General features: G+C 56.5%; 5 protein-coding genes across 5 annotated transcripts; 1 reads left to right on the top strand and 4 right to left on the bottom strand.

Annotated features, from left to right (window-relative positions):
* Nucleotides 1–581: 581 nt before the first annotated feature.
* Nucleotides 582–4,130, bottom strand: GGS23DRAFT_543810 (uncharacterized protein). Its single transcript, XM_051514868.1, has 2 exons — nt 3,314–4,130; nt 582–2,631 (listed from the first exon to the last, which is right to left on the bottom strand). Exons 1-2 carry the CDS (start codon nt 3,578–3,580, stop codon nt 1,252–1,254), a joined length of 1,647 nt encoding a protein of 548 aa, XP_051376764.1. The 5' UTR covers nt 3,581–4,130; the 3' UTR covers nt 582–1,251.
* Nucleotides 4,131–7,542: 3,412 nt separating this feature from the next.
* Nucleotides 7,543–8,796, bottom strand: GGS23DRAFT_601984 (uncharacterized protein; the record flags this gene model as incomplete). The annotated part of the gene is made up of 2 exons (XM_051519257.1): nt 7,543–7,681; nt 7,796–8,796. 2 exons carry the CDS (start codon nt 8,794–8,796, stop codon nt 7,543–7,545), a joined length of 1,140 nt encoding a protein of 379 aa, XP_051376763.1.
* A 1,530-nt stretch (nt 8,797–10,326) lies between these two features.
* Nucleotides 10,327–12,378, bottom strand: GGS23DRAFT_8941 (nucleoside transporter-domain-containing protein). Its single transcript, XM_051521379.1, has 2 exons — nt 11,861–12,378; nt 10,327–11,791 (listed from the first exon to the last, which is right to left on the bottom strand). The coding sequence occupies exons 1-2, from the start codon at nt 12,043–12,045 to the stop codon at nt 10,606–10,608; spliced, it is 1,371 nt and encodes a 456-aa protein (XP_051376762.1). The 5' UTR covers nt 12,046–12,378; the 3' UTR covers nt 10,327–10,605.
* GGS23DRAFT_543800 (Brix-domain-containing protein) lies at nt 12,375–14,497 on the bottom strand. The gene is made up of 3 exons (XM_051514867.1): nt 13,351–14,497; nt 12,975–13,277; nt 12,375–12,906 (listed from the first exon to the last, which is right to left on the bottom strand). The coding sequence occupies exons 1-3, from the start codon at nt 14,147–14,149 to the stop codon at nt 12,761–12,763; spliced, it is 1,248 nt and encodes a 415-aa protein (XP_051376761.1). The 5' UTR covers nt 14,150–14,497; the 3' UTR covers nt 12,375–12,760.
* A 724-nt stretch (nt 14,498–15,221) lies between these two features.
* Nucleotides 15,222–17,269, top strand: GGS23DRAFT_601982 (glycyl-tRNA synthetase; the record flags this gene model as incomplete). The annotated part of the gene is made up of 2 exons (XM_051519256.1): nt 15,222–16,820; nt 16,874–17,269. 2 exons carry the CDS (start codon nt 15,222–15,224, stop codon nt 17,267–17,269), a joined length of 1,995 nt encoding a protein of 664 aa, XP_051376760.1.
* Nucleotides 17,270–18,890: the final 1,621 nt, after the last annotated feature.

The raw sequence follows: 18,890 nt of genomic DNA, 5'->3' as shown, positions 1-18,890 counted from the left end.
ACAGGGCCAGAGCCATCGACCGGCGACGGCAGCGAGGATAGGCGCTGTCTGGTCAGGTGCCAGCGCGGGTAATGCGAATACCAAGTTTACCTACGACTATGTCTGTTGCTTGCCCCCTCAATACCACACGTACTACGTATACGTACGTGTGTTATATATAAATGTTGGTGTGTGTGTCGTAGGTAATGAGCGGTTCTTCCCTCCGGTACCTACCTACCTACCTACCTAGGTGTAGGTCAAGCCTACTCGTACAAGGCAGCTTCACAAGGTGAATACGTGAATACAAGATCGGCTTGCGAGAGAGAGGGTAGTAAGTAAGGCGTAGGCCCCTAGGATCTCCAGAGACTGGCACGCCAGATCACCGCGGGAAGCGAGCAAGAAGGAGGCGTCCTATGTGTCATCGGACGTTGGTTCCATTCAATCTAGCATTCTCGTTAGACTGCGCTCGCCAAAAAATGGTCCGCCCTCTCGGCTCTCTCTCCTTCCCCATTCTTTTTCTTTGCTTCTTGTCTCTTCTCTACTCGTCTCTCTCTTCTTGTCACCTATGCTCTTCCTAATCCTCAACCCACCTCCCCCCCCCCCCCAACCCTCTAGACCGTAATATGTACTGGTCTCGTCATCACTATATGTCTGTTCTGTCTGTCTGTCTGCGTCTGCTCCCCAATCTCCAATCTAGAACCCCCCCCCCTAGGAAGACGTTTCGTAACGAGAGAGAGAATGTGTGTGTGAGTCGTCATTTCATCAACAAAGTGTCAAAAAGGCAGAGACAGAAGAAAGAAGGGGTATAAGAGAGAGTAAAAAGTGGGTTTGAAAAAAAAAAGAGAGAGAGTTCTGATGCAATTTCCGTCCGGATCAGGCCGCGAGTTACCTCCACCTTTCCCCGGTCCCTCTCAACTCTCACCATGACCTTCCGTTATCCTCCCTTCCCTTTTTTTGGTTATCCAATACCCTCTTCCCTCCTCCCGATGCACCGCCGAGACCCGCGCATTGTTCAACATGCATGCTCCTATAATTTTTCTAGACCCGTTCGCCCTGCCGGCACCCGGCACCCCGAGAAAACGCCTGTGCTTGCTGACCGCGGCCACCGTGCGTTAAACATCAAGAAACACGCGGATATCTCCATCGCTGGCTCGCTTTCGCAACTATCCTGTGGTAACGCCATGTGCCCGTTATATGCAGTCTACCGTTTAGACAAACGAAAAAAGAATATGTATCCATGATCGGCTTGTGTCGTGTCTTCCGGCTGCCCTTCTATTGCGTCGCTTGATACGGGGGAGGAGTGTCGTCGCACTCGGCCCATAACTTCGCGTTGCGCTGCTTCTCGTCGTACACGCGACGCGCGATCTCTCCGGCCATCTTCATGATCCAGGCCTGCTCGAGGATGACGGACGACGTCTCGGAGCTCATCGGCCGGGACCGATCTGGCCCGAATAGACCCTTGGAAGGAAAAGTAGGAGAGGTTTCCTGACCCTTGTCCGGCTGAGCCGAGGAGACCTGTAGGACGTCCTCGACGGCCGGCTTGGCCGAAGGCTCGTGGTCCATCGCCGGGTCGTTATATATGTCCAGATTCAGGGGAGGCCGGGCAGGCAGTGCGCTTTTATTGGACCTGAATCGCATCCTACCCTCCACCTCCCCGGGCCCTATCACGTCCTCGTCGGGCTCTTCCGGAATCGAAGTCGGCAAGATTATGTCGGAATACGGGCTGGCCGTGGAAGTGACGTCCGACACGCTCTCGCTCAGCTCACTGCTAGACTCACTTGTAGCTTTGCTGCGTCGCAGGTTGACCACGCGTGTCTTCTTTCGGCGCGAGCTTCTTGAATGTCGACCGGCGCCCAAGGCCAGTCCCGTCGTAGCCGAGTGGAGACTGGCCAAAGATGGTCGGGAAGGTAGACTGCCTTGGTCTATGCTTCCTGTATCGGTGAAAGTGTACGTGGTGCTACTCCCCTGGAAGGATTGTGCGCGCATCAAATTAGGAGGCGAGATTGGCGTCGAGTATCCCGTTTCGTGACGGTCCACTACCCCGGCCCACGCCCTGAATATCACGTCGCGGATGCCGGGGGTAAACAGCGATAGGGTCCGCTGGGAGTCGGTCAGGGCCGCCAGTCTCAGCAAGTTCTTCTGAGAAAACAGCGACTGCGTCTCCGAACCGCCGCTCAAAGACAACGAGGCCACCTCGTTGGCGTCGAGCACATGTCCGTTCGAGTCCACGGCTTCCGGGGGAGGGTTGGCAAAGGGATCTATGACAGCTTCATCCTCGGCGCCCTCTTTCGGCATCAGCTCTTCCCTCGGCAGCTGGTCGGGACACCAGAGGCGTAGGGAGAGTTTGTGGATGATGGCGGGAAGCTCATCCATCATCAGGTTTCGAAGCTGGCCTTCAATGGTTCTCTGAAGGTAGTCTCGAACGAACTGGATCGAGTCGAAGGTCGAAGAGACCTTGAGGGACTCGAGCGGATCATTTCGGAAAACAAGGGTGAGGCCCTTCTGCTTGGAGAAGACTAGGATGATGAAAGCCGACAACTTGATCTCGGAGAGAGTGATGGACAGAGGTATCGTTAGGCTGGCCGCAGCCGCAAGTGGCTGCGGTGACGTGAAGGTTGGCTTGGCGGAGAGATAGGTGTTCAGGGGGTTTGCCTGCGGTTGTGATATTAGCCGTCTTATGATCCACGAGGCGTGGCGTAAGCACGGGAAGTACGGGATGGTGTAAATCGGAGAAGCTTCGGAGCGAGAGGCAAAACAAAAAATTTTTAATTAAAAAAACAAAAGTCGTGAACCCCTGTGCCGCATATCCTTAATTCCGATAATTCATGCACGAGCTCCACAGGCGCGCGAAACAGACAATTAATGGTCTGATTCTGCACAGGATCGATGCGAAGGTTCTAGAAAGTATTGGGGTCCGGCGCACGGCCGGCAAAGTCTGGGCGCGAGGGTTCCGGAGGATTTATCGCACTGCAACGGCACGCTCTGAGGCGCAGGTGTATGTGCAACCTCAGCCCGAGCCCACACGGGATGAAAACTAGACACCGGCGCAGAGCGAGGAAACCCGTGAAGCATCATCGTAGGTGATGGCGAGCCCGGCGCATCGACGCGACAGCACCCAATACCACGTCACTCGCGGTAGCGTCGGCACATGGGGAGAAGAACTGGCGGGGGTGGATCGGATCCATAGGCGCTTTCGTTCGACATGCCTCTCCAGCCGATGGGGCCAGTGGGGGAGGGGGGAGAAGAGGGCAGAAGAAAAAGAAGAAAGGAGAAAGAGGCGGGGGGAGAGAGGGGAAGGGGAGAAGAGGAGAGAGAGAAGAGAGTAACGACTTACTTGAACCCTCGTCCGCAAGGTCAAGAAGGCGTCGCCGGAGTAGCACATCTTGAAGATGCCGCGGAACCTATCCTCGGCCAGGTCGCCGATCTCCAGTATCTCGAGGTCGGGTGGGACGGAGCCGAGGTTGAACTCGGTGACGAGGATGTCATCGACGATGATGGGCGGCTTTGGGGATTTGTTGAGGGCGTTCGTCAGGAGCTCCTGGGCGCGGCTGTAGAAGTCGGCGTCGGCGGTGAGCGGCGACCAGTTGAAGTTGAAAGCCATGTTGGATCAAGCATCGAAGAGACCAGCATCAGATATTCTCATCGCAGACAGGGTGCCGGGCATCGGTCGGATCGCGAGCATGTCCTTCCTCGCAGTTGCGCCCCGTCGCTTTCGTGTCGTGTCGTGGGTTAGAACAACCTAAGCGAGGGGACAGGCGTCAGGGTGTCGACCTGTTTTTTTTTTTTTTCTCCTTCGGTCTTGCTCGCGGCGGAAGTGGTTACGTCGAAAGAGCGGTGGTTGCGGGTTTTGACAGGACTAGCAGGACAGGATGTGGACCAGACAGTCGGTCAAAGTAAGGCGGTCTGCGGGGAAGGGATTCCCTAGTCGATCGGACCACACCACGCAGAAGAAAAAAATCGAAAAGTAATTGGCGATGGTGTGGGTGTGGGTGTGGGCAGGCTGGGCAGGCTGGGCGGTCTGAAGGTGTTTTAGCGTAGGGTCGTATGATTGTGATGGCGAGTGGACGAGAGGAAGAGAGGGAGGGGAGGAGGAGGAGGAGGAGGGCTCGGAGTTGTGGGAGCTAGAACGCTTGGGGGGACGGTTGCGCGTGGGCGTGGGCGGACAGCGGAGACGGGGGCTCGGAAAGTTGGTGCGGTGCGAGTTGTGCGCGCATACATAAGACAGACATAAGATGGACAGACAGACATGTATCTGTATGCGTATACTCACAGTATACATGTGTGCGTGTATGTGTATGCGTGTGCGTGTGCGTATGCGGATGCATATGCGTGGTGCGTGGTGCGTGGGCAATGTGCGTTTTGTGCAGGAGAAATGACGCTGTCCGTCCGCGACATCTCCATCCATCCATATCCGTCCTATGCATGAATGGGGGTTTTCGCGCGCATGCCGTGGGAGATTGGCGGAGCGGCCGTCGAATCGCGGGCGGCTTTTCTGCCGGTCCCTCTTTTCCTTCTCCCACCTTTTTGGGGAGGGGGGTTTTTTTTTTTTTTTTGGTCTTCGACAGGTCTCTCCCTCTGCTTCCCCTCTTGGTGGTTTAGGTGAATAGTGATTGGCTGGACCTGGCGGGGCTCTCGGAGACAATAACACCCATCCTTGCCGGCAGAAGCGGTTTATACTCGTCTGGGCTAACCCGTCGTGGCCCGGCCGTGGAGGAAGAGGAGGAGGAGGACCTACCTATCTACTATTAACAGGCATGGCACGCACGCACATGATGCAGACGGACAGCATTCTCTCCAAGGGCAGACGTGCCAGCATAGAAGAATCCCATTCACATGCCTATCCGCGTACCTACCTACCTACGCGTTCACAGTCCCCGTTTCCCCGTACGCACCAGCTGACAACTCGGACGATCAAACACCTGACTCGCCAATGCTCCCCTCCCCGCGCAGATCGCCCAGGTAGGGAGGTGACGGCGACGAGGTACACATAGCAAAAAGAAGATGCCCGCAACAAAAGACCAGCAGACAGAAGCAGAGTCTCATTAGCCGGCCTGGCAGGAGCATCCAGCACCAGCGGGTTAGGTGGCCAGGTTGCTGCCCAAGTCGTCCAGGTGGCTGACCGGCGGGTTACCTAGGTGGGCAACAGCGGCAGTGAGCTGCGGCCGGCCGCTGGGCCCTTGGGGGTTGCATCAGGACGCAAAAGAGGGATGGAAGGGAGGGGCAGAGACGCGGCCAACGCGGACAACGCGAGCACGCGAGCAGCAACCGCCCCCCGAGATGATCTCGCACCTCACCTCGCCCGACGGCGGTCGGGATCTCACGGCGGGCAGCAAGAGGCGAGAGAGGCTGCTCTCATTGGAAGGCAGGGAGGGAGGTGCAGGCATGTATCACCTGTATGTCTAACACATACATTAGATACCGGTGCAGGATACGCCTCCCTTGGATGCAGGCAGATATATATGCGCATCGGAATAGTCGAGGCGGGACGCACGGGGGGGGAGGTCTCATGCGCGTACCTATATCTGCCAAGGTACCTAATGTGCTGCGTAGCAGGCACAGGCACAGGCATAGGCAATTTTGAATTCCTCCTAAGGCGGAGGCATATACACACGAGGTGGATATGGAACGTAAGACACGAGTTGACGAGGGTTTCATGAGATCCCAGGATTCTAGTAGGTATTACGTAGGTAGCAGGGGGAAACGGGGACTTTGATCAAGGTACTAAGCCTAGAAGGTTGTAAGTTGAACCTGCTAATCGTGGCGGAATTGCCGCTAATGAGGTACCTACCTAGACCGGAAGGGTCCGAACCAACCCTTCGGCTTTAGAGCTGGCGCCGGTTTGTGGCTGAGGCGGTAGCTGCACCTTGTGACGCCATCTCCTTTTTCCTCCCCTCCTGAACTTGACCTCTGTCTCCCACCACCACTACCACCACCACCACCACCACCACTACATCCCCTCTCTCCCTCTCTCCCTTACTTTCCCTCTCCCCTCAGACCGGGTCCCCGAACCCCGACGGCTTGTCGTAGCCCGCATTTCCCGCCGCCACCGCCCACCAGCCCCCGGCGGAGCCAGTTGTCTTGGGTATAGTGCCCGTTCAGACTTCTTCTATTTGCACCGTGGATGCATATCATCCTCGAGAAAAGAGGGGCCTCCTCTCTCTACATCCTGCACCTACGTCGCCCATGTATGTAGCCCCCCCCCCCCCCCCCCCCGCCTCCCCCCCCTATCAACCCGGCCGACCATACTACCTACCGACAACTCCCTAACCCAACCCACGCGTGCAGTTGTGTGTGCAATGTACGTGTGTATTGTGTGTGTGATGTATGTAGATCCCCCCCCTCCCCCTCCTCGCTACCCAGCCTTAGCTTACCCGGTTATATTTTTAGCGGGAGCGATCTCTGTCGCCAACCCAGCGCGTGATGGGCCGGCGGGTACACGCTTAGAGGAATGGCGATCTGGTACGCGCCTTAACCACGTCCCCGTGATGTGAGGACCCCGTGACGCCGTGATGGCCTTCCCGTATGATGTATGTAGTGGTGTGCGGGGCCTTGGCTTAGCATCACGATATTCGGGATGCTAGCACGTCTGGGTTCCCGTACGGACGGGGTAGCATATGTACGTATCGATGGACAGCGGAACCTAGGTACTCCAAATTTTATGGGTGAGCCTTCGCTCGCGATGTACCGTCTGCGCATAGAGGTAAGAGGGGGCCCGAGATCGCAAGCCAACAATTCCTAGGGATAACAACGTGGTGCCACGTAGTATAGTAGGCTGGGATTCCAGAACTAATAATAGATGGCCTTCTCCGCTTTAACCCAGACGCCGAACGTAACGGCACACTATTTCCTTTCAGAGATTATGCTAGTAAATCAGATATGAGGGTATTGAATACTGCTAATGACGACAACGATGATGGTGATGCCCGTCACATTCGTTCCCTGTACGCCCTGGAGGAGTAGATGTGGACGACAATGCTTTCTCGCGCCTGACCCGCCCATACACGCAACACCTGAACGCACCCAACCAACTCCTTTAACCCTCTACCTATATGAATCATACCCGACTAGGAATCTAGACGTCTAAGGGGGGGCGGGATCACCCCGGACAGGAGAAGGAGGAGAGAAAAAAAGAGCAAAAGATATAGTAAGAAATCGACGCTGACTGCGGTCTTGCGACCAAACCTCTATAATGCGTGTAACTCTGACGTTCCACCCAACCCAACCCAATGCAAGAAATAAAAGAAAAAAAAAAGAAAACGAAGAGCAACCCTGCCATCCATCCCTTGAGCGTCCCGGCCGTTCCCTCCCCCCAACCAACCCCCAATTTTCCTCGTTGATCATTCGTAAAATGGTATATCAAGCAAATGCCCAAAAAAAAAGAAGACCCAACAACCTGCACTTTAGGGGTTTAAAAAATTATGATAAGATGACAAATAAAAAGATGTCCCCTCCTTTTCCGTATTACTGTAAGACGGACGGAATTGGCAGGAAGAAGAGATCTCTTTTTTTTTTCCTTTCTCGAGCGTGACCGTGTCCGCACCTGCGGTAGGCACGCCCGCCCCGTCACCGCCCCAACCTCGCGCGGAACGGCAGTGGTATCTCGAGCCCGTTCTTCAGGCAGTGGTCGAGACGCAAGACGCAGGCAGTCTCGATGGGTGGGAGCTCGGCCAGCGGCGGCGTGTCCGCGTCCTGCCCGCGTAACCTAGGATCCCTGGGGTTCCCGTTGGCGTAGCCGTTGGTATAACCGTTGCTGTACCCGTTGGTATTGCCGTGGGCGTTGCCGGTGCCGTTCGCGTTGCCGTTCCCGTCCTTGTACCAGCCGTTGTTGACGAGTTCGTTGTGGCGCTGCTGCCAGTACGTCTGCTTCTCGCGCCAGTTCTTCTTGTCGACGTCGGCGAGCTTGATGATGACGGGCGCGTCCGGGTCGAACGGCATGCGCACGAAGCACGAGCAGTCACGCAGCGTCATCGACAAGCCGAAGCGCGGGTCCGACGGCCGCGCGAACAGCGCGTCGGCCGAGTCGCCCTCGACCTGCAGGTCCTTGAGCCGCTCGAGCACGCCGCTGTCCTTGATCGCGTCCGCGAGCCGTATCCGGTCCCGCTCCGACCACTGCGGCGCCAGTCTGTCGAGCGTGCTCATGAACACGGCCCGCTCGGGGTGCAGGAGGCCTAGCGGGCATACGGGCGTCGAGATCTTCATCCCCTTCTTCCGCCTCTCGTCGTTGCGCAGGGCCTCCCGCGCGCACGTCCGGCAGCGCGTCGCGTCCTTGGGCGCCATCGGCGACTGGGCTAGCCACTTGGGCTTGAACTCGAGCGCGGCGTAGTCCGGCGACGGGCCCATGTCCTCGACCAGCATGGCGAAGCCGGCCAGGATGGTGCTCTGGTCGCCCCTGACGCCCCTGACGCGGAGGGCGCTCTCGCGCCTGGCGTTGAGGGAATTGGCCACGCCCGGGGTTATGCTGACGAGGATCTGCGGCACGATGTGCTGCCGACCGACATGGACGTCGACGATCTTCTCCTGAAAGTCGTGGAGCGTCTCGTAGTTACACGGCGTCACGTTGGGAGTGGCCTTGGGCACCCGCAGCAGCGTTCCGCGGAAGTAGCCCCTAGGCACCGTCGGGTCCCTTCCAGACTCTTTGATGCTGAAGACGGCGTTCGCACGGCCCTCGGCGCGATAGAAGAAGTCTGACTTCTGAAGCATGCGGCTGAGTTCGTGTTGCTGCTTGGCTGAGATGCTAGGCTGCGGGTCGTGCGAGCCCGACCCGCCGTCCGGGAGGGGCCTCGACAGCTCGCCCCAGATAACCTTGAGAGGTTTCATGATGGTGGTGATGACGAGAGCATTCGGTTAACCGGAAATGGAAGAGGCTCCAGGGCAGTGGAGCGCGAACATTTGGTGAGGGAAGAGGAGGGAGAGAGGAGAGGAGGAAGAAGAAGAAGCGGCGCATCTGGAAATTTTTTGGCTGGAGAAGAGAAGAGGAGGAGGAGGAGGAGGAGAGGCAATAATAAGGTTGGGCCGTCTGTCTCTCTTTGTTCTGCAAGTAATTGTAACCTTAGGTAAATTAAGTGCTCGTATGGTGATGACGATAGGGAAACGGCCCTCCGTCTGCTACTCCGTAGTGAACTTGGTTGTTATTGGAAACGTATCTTGTTTAGAAAAAAAAAACCGCGACGATAGGGAAGGGAAAAAAAACAAATAAATCCGAGGAGGAGGATGTATTAGCGACTAGTGTGGGCTGGTTAGTGAAAAGTAATAATTAGTGTACGGGTTGGTTGGTATAATGTATAGGTGGTGTATAGAGACGATGACAGCAGCGGGCCATATACGAGTCGAAACCGCGAGAGAGAGAAAAAAGAGAAAGTGACAATAGTGACATCCTCCCCTGGCTGGAGCTGGGGCGAGGCGAACGCGCGAGGTCAGAGAGGGAGACGCAGGGCGCGAGGAGGAGGAAGAGAAGAAAAGGCTGCCGAATGGGCCGTTTTGGCTGTGGCCGAGGGATGTTAAAAAGTGCGAATTGCCGCTACCCATACAAAGTAAATTGGATGTGCGGCCGCCCGCCGTGGGCGTCTGCGGAGTGCTTTAGTGGCGCAGTGAACTGTCCTTAAAAAAGGTCCTGCGAGGCGTGTAAGTTCTAGGTAATAGCAGGGAGGCGTCTATTAGAACTCGGGTAGAGGGGCTAACGCGTCTCCGGGTTTCTTTCTCTCTCTCTCTCTCTCTCTCTCTCTCTCTCTTTTTTTTTGGCTGGAAATTATTGGTACGGGTATATAGAGGTCGCTATATAACAGTGAGACTCGATGGGTCGAATAAGCAAGTAATATCCAGACATCACATGCCGCCGGCTCCGACTCCGACATCGTCTAGGCTCGTTCCTGTGTGCGTGTTGCGTGTGCGTTGCGTTGTCTGGGCATTCTTCCTGCTTGTCTGTTTGCCTGCCTCTCTCCCCCTCTCGCTCGCCCTCTCTCGCTCGCCCTCTCTCGCGTCTAACCACAAATACAACACACGTAGAGAACAGCACAGGTGCATGCACGGATGCACGTACGGACGGATGTCGGCAGGTACACGAAGGATGTAGGCCTGTGGGTAGGTAGGGTAGGTAGGAGGTAGGCGGATATAGATAGGTAGGTAGATGTATACGCACACCCGCCGCCGTGGTCAGCCACCGCGAGGGAGAAAGTGACAGATGTAGATCGCAGCAGATGAGGTGAGCGCGCTTATTCGTCGATGGCCAGACGTATGCACGATCGCCCTGGCTGATGCATAGCCATCGATCTAACGGCCTCCGCACCCTCTGTGGGTTGGCCTGCCGGGTACCTTGGGGGCTTGCTGCCGCCAGAGAGGGTGAGCAGCAAGAGAGGCAGAGCGAAGGGAAAAGGAAGGGCGAGGAAACAAGACTTCATTAGTCCTACTGCATGGACAGTGGTATGCATGTAGGTCAGATCCCTAGCCGGTTTGCGCCATAGCCCCAAACATACCCGGTCGGCGAAGGTGGTTAAAGCTGTGTTAGTGACAACCCGGCTCTGCATGCAGACGAGACTTTGCCTGACTCCTCCCGCTGCCGTTATGCCCCCAAGTTGTAGGTTAGGTCTACAATAGGTATCTATCTCGTCACCTCATGCTATCGCTATCACATCATATCCCCGCCGCAGTGAAGCTCAGCAGGCTCCCAAACGCGAGCCCACCCACGAGGGCCAGCCCCATGAACCCGCCCGAAGCCTCGCGCTCGCCCTCCTCCACCCACTCACCGGCCGCCATCATGCAGTTGGAGCCTAGCCAGCCGGTGGTGAAGCCGAACGGGAACTGCACCGCGAGCAGATAGAACATGTCGCTATTGATTACCGCACCCTTCCCGTGAAGGTTGCACAGGGCGTACAGCGGCAGAAATAGCAATCGCCCAATGCTCGCCGCAAATAACAGGGCGGGGTGGTCGCGGAACGAGAGGAAGAGGGAGCTCGCCCGCCCCCCCAGGTCGCCGAGATTCCAGAACAAGAACCCGAGTGGGATGAAAGCGGCAGGCTGCAGCAGCAGGCTGGCTTCGTCCGGCGGTGTCACAGACAAGATCTTGGGCGTGAAGACAGGGAAGAACATGGCCACGGCAAAGCACATGAATACGCCGCCCGCGAGCCAGTGCAGCTTCCTGAGCAATGCCGCCATGCCGATCACCTTGCGCGCCGATCGCTCCGCGTCCTCGATGCTCGTCATCGACGCCGCCATCTGCTCCATCATCCGGTTCTCGACGATGTGGTTATGGCGCCGAACGAGTGGGATGAAGCCGACGAGGGCGGTGACGGATACAATTACCGCGGTGAGAAAATAGATAAAGGCCGCCTTGCCGTTGCCGGGCGACGGGTTCTGTGCCCTGGCAGAGGTGTCGGCCGCTGGTGCGACGAGCACGGAGATGACTTGCACGAGTGGAGGCAGAACACCCGCCACGCCCTGCCCAGCCATGATGGCCTGCATGTATTCGGGCCTTCCGAAGCTCGCAGCAAAGGCGAACGCGCCATTCTGTATCAACCCGGCTGCCCACGCTGTAAGCGCTACCATCGACAGTAGGAACGCTAGGTAACCCGAAGGGGAAGCGTCGAGCCAGCTAACAGTCGAGGTCGTCAGCAGGGCGAATATAGCTACGTTCATATACAGTGCAAGGTTGATACGGAACGGATACGAGGCTGTGTATTGGATATTGGTCAGGATAGCCATGGATCCTAGGTTCGCCAACGTTGACACCGAGATGATGGCGGACTGGAAGTTGTCGAGTATCCATCTGTCGTCCCGGAAGCGAAGCTGGAAGTAGGGCGCTGCGGCAAGGAACATGTTCCTATGGAAATCTCGGTATTAGCCCGCTACACCCAACCCGTGTGGTTCGTAAAAAGTGAGGCAAGTATACCATGCCCACAGCATCGCGACGCCGAGTAGTGCGAAGATGCCGTACTCGATCCATGAGAAGGGCGCATCGTGGGTCTCGCGACGGTCTGGGGATGTCGGCTCGACGGATGGCGGTTCCTCGTTCAGCGGTTGGTACTCCTCCCGAACGTTCGCCCTGTTTTGGAAGACCGAGCGGAGCCGATCCATGACCGACTGCACTGCACTGCACTGCACCGTTATCGACTCGGCTCTGGCGGGCGCTGTGATGATTCCGCGTTCACATTCGACCCAAGACTGGCCGGTAGGGAATCGGGTATAGCACGAAAGGAGGAGGGTGGGTGGGGGGAAGGCCAGCGACAGGCAATTTGCGAGCTATTTAAAACGAGCGGATACCATCGAAGTAGTATGACAACATCTCACCCGGTCGTGACTTTTAGTAAAGGCGAGGATGGACGAGCACGGGGATACTCGAGGGCAACTGGAACGGGGTGAGGTCAGTCAGTCAGTCAGTCGGAGAGGTAGGTCATCACGCGTGTGCACGGCTTGCGATGGATGAGACGGATATTGGAAGTACGTATAACTAAGCCACAGGTGCAGACACGCCAAGGGGGCGGCTTGCCGCGATGCCTGCACGATGCGTACCTACCTAATGTAATGCACCCTCCCGCCAAATGTACGTAGTAAGGTAAGGTAGGTTAGGTACCTGCCTAGGCAGGTAGCTACCTCCAACAAGCAATGTTACCTCTGGTAGGTACCTCCTAATATAATGTAGATCTCCATGGCACATAGGTACCTACCTCCTAACCCACCTGTCCTTAGGAGGTACCTCCCTGTACTGTACACAACGCACCGTAGGTACACACATGCGCACGTGAACAGAACGCTATTACACCGGGTCTTGCAACTCCGGTCACAGGTAGGCTTATAGGTTGAATCTCGTCCGCTGCTTCTCCATCCTAGCCTTCCACTCCCACTGCACCGCATCGTCTCCCTCGCTTCCGGCTCGGCCGATTCCCTTGTCGATGCGTCGGAGCTTGAGCGTCGCCCGAGGGCCCAGCTCTTGCAGGCCTACGAACCCTCGAGTTAGTCCTTCCGTGCCTCCCTTTACGCGAAGCGTGGGCGGCGTCTGGACCTACCGGCGCGGATGCTTTCCACCCCTTTCAACTCTTTTCCGTCGGCGCCCACCACGCTCTTCTCTGTCGCCCGCTTGTCTCGGAACACATACCTGTGCCGACGGAGAAAAATGTAGTCGCGTTGGTTGTGCAAGGTGACGACTTGGCGACCTTGTAGCTCGGGCGCCTTCGGCCAGAGTGTCTGAAAGAGCCTTGCGGTCAGGATGCCGAGCGGCGTCCTGAAGTTGTTGAGCAGGAGCTCCGGGTAGTGATTCGTCGGGTTGCCGTGGCCTGGTAGCTTCTTCCCCTCGACCCAATTCGAGATGCCTACGATGCTTGGGATTAGAAGATGGGATCATTACAGCCACGCAGACGCGCCGCGGGTAGGGACGGGACATACTGAAATGAAAAGTCGGCCCCGACGGCAGATGCACGATATCGAGGCCGATTGGCTTCTTCTGATCTTCCCTGAGGGTCATGACAGAACCGAAGCCTCGGTTCGTCGCGAATTTGCAGATCTCTCTCAGGCTGTATTTATGACTGTACTTGTGTGCTGACCGCGGTATGTACATGCTATTCGGAAATAGGGTGCAGAGCAACCTTGCTTCGTCGTGCAGTGTTGAATTCAGCGTAGTCGTAATCAGAACGCGAGGCACCGCCGGCCCGTCGTCCGAGAAGAGTGAGGGGAACTTAGCGACCAACGATTCCGGCGTGAGGTCGAGATTCGTCGAAACTGTCGATGGCGCGAGGCTGTCGTCTCGAATCACTCGCTTCGCGCGAGCCTTTGCTGCAGCTTCCTCGTCGGACGGGGGCTCCCCTTCGTCGCCTGAACCCAACATGCTGTCTTCCTCGTCCTCCTCTCCGGAATCGCCGTCTTCCGCTTCCTCGGCGGCTAGCCTTTCTTCGGCCTCCTCTTGCCGCAGACGCCTCCTCTTGAGCAGCTGTTCCATATCGACGCTTGCGCTTAGGCTATCATCGTCGACGTCATCCCAAACTCGCTTCCGGTCGATGGTCGCCGGTTGGTTTTGGGCAACACGCGCTCTCCGAAGCTCGGGATCTCTGTCCTCTTCCTTTTTCCTTCGAAAGCGGGCCTCGCGCTTTTCCTTCTCTCGTTCTTGCTTCTGCTTGACGTACAGCGACTGCCGGTGAAGTTTATTTCCTGTCTTCTTAGACAGCGAGACAGATCTCGAGGGCCCCATTGTCCCGTTTTTTTTCTTTTCCCCTTCGTTGTTCTCTTCGCTCCCTGCCTATACCTCCCAGCCTCGTCGCAGGGTTCGCTCGGGCGTATTTCTAAAATGCGTAATCTGTCGCGTCTTTGCTGGATGAATATTTGTTCGTTGATTAGGTCTGATCGATCCGGCCATGAGAAGAAGTTGCGAAGGTTGGTCACCAAGTTCATTTTCAGTTACCAGCATTAGAAAATAAAATGGATTTTCAATGGAGACTCCAATGCCAGGGACTAGCTCAACTGAACCCCCTGCGCATGTACACCAGTACTTAGGCACTTATGTAATACTGGAGTCGTCGAGTCGTAGCCCCAGTGTCGGCTTGATATTTTTAGAGGGGCCGATGGAGGGGTTAGATGGAGGGGTAAATCAGCCACAGAGTCAAGTAAGAGGTAGGTACCTCCTAACCTACCTAGGTGTAGGTACCTTGCCAGAGTTCATATAAAGGTACCTAACCTACCTGATAACCTCCTTAGGGTACTTGGATATTTGGTCTAAGATGCGTACACCGCGAAAGCATTGAGTCCCCTGGGCACCTCTCAGCATTACGGGAAAATACCGGTGGTCCTGGTGACTCAGTAGGGAACGCTTGGAACTCGCCAAGTTGCCCACAGATGCCCTCGTACATCTTTGATATTAGCCAGCTTGAGATTAGATACATCAGGTCGGGGCGGGTGCAGATACACTGACAGGTACGGCGCCTAACACCTCCGAGAAATTCGCCAGGGTTCGCAAAATAAATTCGGTCCCGCAACACGTAGCCGCCCTCGTCTCTACCCCGACTGTAAGTCTGCGTCGGCCTGAGTCAACCCATGAGTCAATGTTGCTAACACCTTGATTCACAGGTTGCGTTAGGCTGACTTCTGTCCCTCTTTTCCTTCTCAACCTCGGAAGGTGGATGAGAGCCCTCAAGGCTACCGAGCGACTCTTTTTAAGTTGCAACGTCGCGATCGGTGCCCTAAAGCCATTGCCCGCAAGCTTCCATCGTCGATTTTTCCCTGCCTCGATACGCGCCCAATACCCCCGAGGCATTCAAGACCCAACGATGGCAGAAGCTACTACTCTGAAGGGCCAACCCCTCGATCGCCCCGTCCTGGACTCCATGCTCCGACGGCGGATGTTCTATACGCCTGCCTTTGAGATTTACGGGGGTGTCGCCGGTCTCTACGACTACGGCCCACCTGGTTGCGGTCTTCAGGCCAACATCGTCGACTTGTGGCGGAAGCACTTCGTTCTGGAGGAGGATATGCTAGAGGTCGATTGCTCCGTGCTGACGCCCGGCGAGGTCTTGAAGACGAGTGGCCACGTGGACAAGTTTGCCGACTGGATGTGCAAGGACCCCAAGAGCGGCGAGATCATTCGAGCCGACCACTTCGTCGAGGAGATCCTCGAGAACCGGCTGAAGGGCGACAAGGAGGCTCGTGGCGTGAAGGTTGAGGAGAAGCAGGCAGACCCCAAGAAGAAGAAGAGGAAGGCAAAAGGTGGGCCAGCGGCCGTCAAGCTTGACGACGCGGTTGTGCAGGAGTACGAGGAAATATTGGCCAAGATCGACAACTACAACGGCAAGGAGCTTGGGGAGTTGATCAAGAAGCACGATCTTAAGAATCCAGATACCGGTGTGCAGCCCTCGCCACCCATCGCTTTCAACTTGATGTTCCAGACGGCTATCGGTCCCAGCGGCCACATTCCCGGATATCTCCGGCCCGAGACTGCCCAGGGTCAATTTCTAAACTTCTCGAAGCTGTTGGAATTCAACCAGGGCCAGATGCCGTTCGCTTCCGCATCCGTCGGCCGGTCCTACCGAAACGAGATTTCCCCCAGGGCCGGTTTGCTACGGGTGCGCGAGTTCCTGATGGCCGAGATCGAGCATTTCGTGGATCCCCAAGGTGGAAAGAAGCATCCACGGTTCCACGAGGTTAAAGATATCAAGCTGGTACTCCTGAACCGGGAAACCCAGCTTGCCGGCAAAACCCACGTCGAAGAGGTCTCCATCGGCGAGGCTGTGGCAAACGGCACTGTTGATAACGAGACGCTGGGCTACTTCTTAGCCCGGATTCACCTGTTCCTCGAGAAGATCGGCGTCGACCAATCCAAGATCCGCTTTAGGCAGCATATGGCGAACGAGATGGCCCATTACGCTGCTGACTGCTGGGACGCGGAGCTTTTCACTTCGTACGGTTGGGTCGAGTGTGTTGGCTGCGCGGACCGGAGCGCCTACGATCTCAGCGTCCACGCCAAGAAGACTGGCGCACCTCTGATTGTCCGCGAGCAACTGCCCGAGCCTATAGTTATCGAGGAATGGCAGGTTTCCCTCAACAGGAAGCTATTTGGCCCGCATTTCAAGAAGGATGGCAGGGCGGTAGAGGCTGCTGTGGAAGGGACTGGACAGGACCAGCGAGAGGCCCTGGCGAAAGAACTAAGCGAGAAGGGCAGCATTACCATCGAGGTTGCCGGTGTGGGTAACGGCAAGGTTCAGATCCCCAAAGAACTCATCACGATAGAGCGGCGGACGAGAGCCGAGCACGTTAGGGAGTACACGCCCAACGTCATCGAGCCGTCGTTTGGCATCGGTAGAATATTGTACTCCATCCTGGAGCATAACTTCTGGACCCGAGCCAGCGATGGCGGCGACGAAGCTCGTGGTGTGAGTTCTCCATCTTTTCCGTCAAGCCATCGTGTAATGCTAATTTCACCCAGGTTCTGTCGTTCCCACCGACAGTGGCCCCAACCAAGGTGCTTATTGTGCCTCTCTCGTCGAACGAGAAGTTCAGGCCGACCTGTCATAAACTCTCCCAAAAGCTCAGGAAGATTGGGATATCCAGCCGCATCGACGACTCTTCGGCGACGATCGGCAAGCGATACAGTCGCAACGACGAACTAGGCACGCCCTTAGGTATCACGGTCGATTTCCAGACCATCCAGGACGGCTCGATCACGCTTCGAGACCGCGACTCGACGAAACAAGTGCGCGCCGACGAAGACACGATCATCGCCGCGATTCAGTCGGTGGTTGATGGCAGCAAGCGGTGGAGAGACGTCGAGGCGGAGCTGCCCGCTTTCGAGGGACAGGAGGTCGAGGTTACCGTCCGCTAGTTGAGGATGTATACCTATACGTAGCTTGCTGAGCGAGTCTTGCTTTGCGGGCATCAGTGATGAGGTAAGATCAGAGACTCGAGACAGACGAATTAAGATATCACAAAATCTTCTCGTTGGCTTCAGTCTCGTTCCTACGTGTCGACTGGCCGCGATCTCTTATCATTGATTTCATCTGAATTTATTTTCGGTTTACTTTAGGTCTCCCCTTCTTCCCTCTCGGTCTTTTCCTAGGGCTGGATGGTGTGGGGCGTTGAGTATGCTTCTAAAAGACATCGTCTAGTGACTAGCGTGGCCGTGGACCTGGTTGAAAAGCCACACAGCGTTCGGCGGCTATAATTAATCGTAGTGTGTATAAGAGAATGGCTGGTCGGGGATGACTTGGAAGGCAGCTCTCTCCGATGAGTCTCCCGGGTCGATCATGTGCAGTCCGGCGTCGCAAAGCGAAAGGAGGGAACCAACGGTATGCCAAGCACCGTCCACATCCTGCGACACCGATCCGCAGATTGGAAACCAGTGCAAGAGGAGAAGACCCCCTTCTTCTTGGTGCCCTCCTGGTTGCGATACCTATTCCTGCTAAGATCCACCGCGACGGACCTCGCTGATTCGCGGCCGCCTTCTAAGCGCGGCTGCGATCGCCGAGGAATCAGCTGAGGCTCGCCGCTTCGGGACACGCGCTTCTGCACACTGCAAATGCTGAGGCAGATCGCGGCTAAGGCTGGTACGTGAAACATGGTACAGCCAACCCGCTTTGGACCAGCGATGGAGATGGAGGGGCGGAGTACGACGCTCCCTGGCCAGCCGGGAAGCCATCTGGAACGGTAGGCGGCGGCATCTTCTACGTCATTGCCGTCGCCTCCATCGCCGCCACGCTTGTGGGAAACATCGAGAAACAATAACAACAACAAGAAGAACAAGAAGGAGGAGAGGAGGCAGGTGGCGCATACATAGACGCGTAGCAGCGCTTCTTAGTCGCTCTCCGTCGCAAGCGCTCCCAGCCTGATGGATGTTTCGCGCGTGGATGGCCGCCCCTTGCGTTACCTGTTTGCTGCAGGTAGGTAGATTTGTTTCCTTTCTTCCCTCCTGCATATGGGAGGGTTCGGTAGCACGCGAGGGATTCGAGCCTATGGATTCCGCGCGGCACCAAAATAGGATCGGCCACCACCTCCCGTGACGCTCGGGACCATCGAGAAGGCTCTGGCGGGGAGGGGAGAGGTACCGAAGGCTGGGGATGCATTCTCACAGCACGTCGTATAGCGTCGCCGCCTAGCGCCTTACACGATCCTCCTGCCGCGAGCTGGCTGCCGAACTAAACAGATTGCGCATGCGTAGTCAGCGCCCAGGCCTGGACACGATTCCCTCTCGTACGAATCCACCTGGTAGGCATTTACAGGCACATAAGTTTAGAGCCATATAGGTTTACAGCCACATACCTAAGTATACGACATTGCCAGTGGATGTATAGTAGCTTGACTTGCCCCCCGTTGCATTCGAGACGGGAATTGGCATTGCCCTTGGGGGCTCTCTTTCGATATCGGCTGCGCGCGTGCAAAGCACGTTGGCGGCGGCGGCGGCGGCGCTCGCCACAATCGTGCAGGGCGGGTAAAACCTCGTCTGCACA

The sequence above is a fragment of the Durotheca rogersii genome (genome assembly GCF_024521655.1).
Source record: "Durotheca rogersii strain YMJ 92031201 chromosome Unknown GGS23scaffold_1, whole genome shotgun sequence".
Classification (NCBI taxonomy): domain Eukaryota; kingdom Fungi; phylum Ascomycota; class Sordariomycetes; order Xylariales; family Xylariaceae; genus Durotheca; species Durotheca rogersii.
The sequence above is the reverse complement of the archived record's forward strand: the minus strand, read 5'-3'. Positions and strand labels throughout refer to the sequence as shown.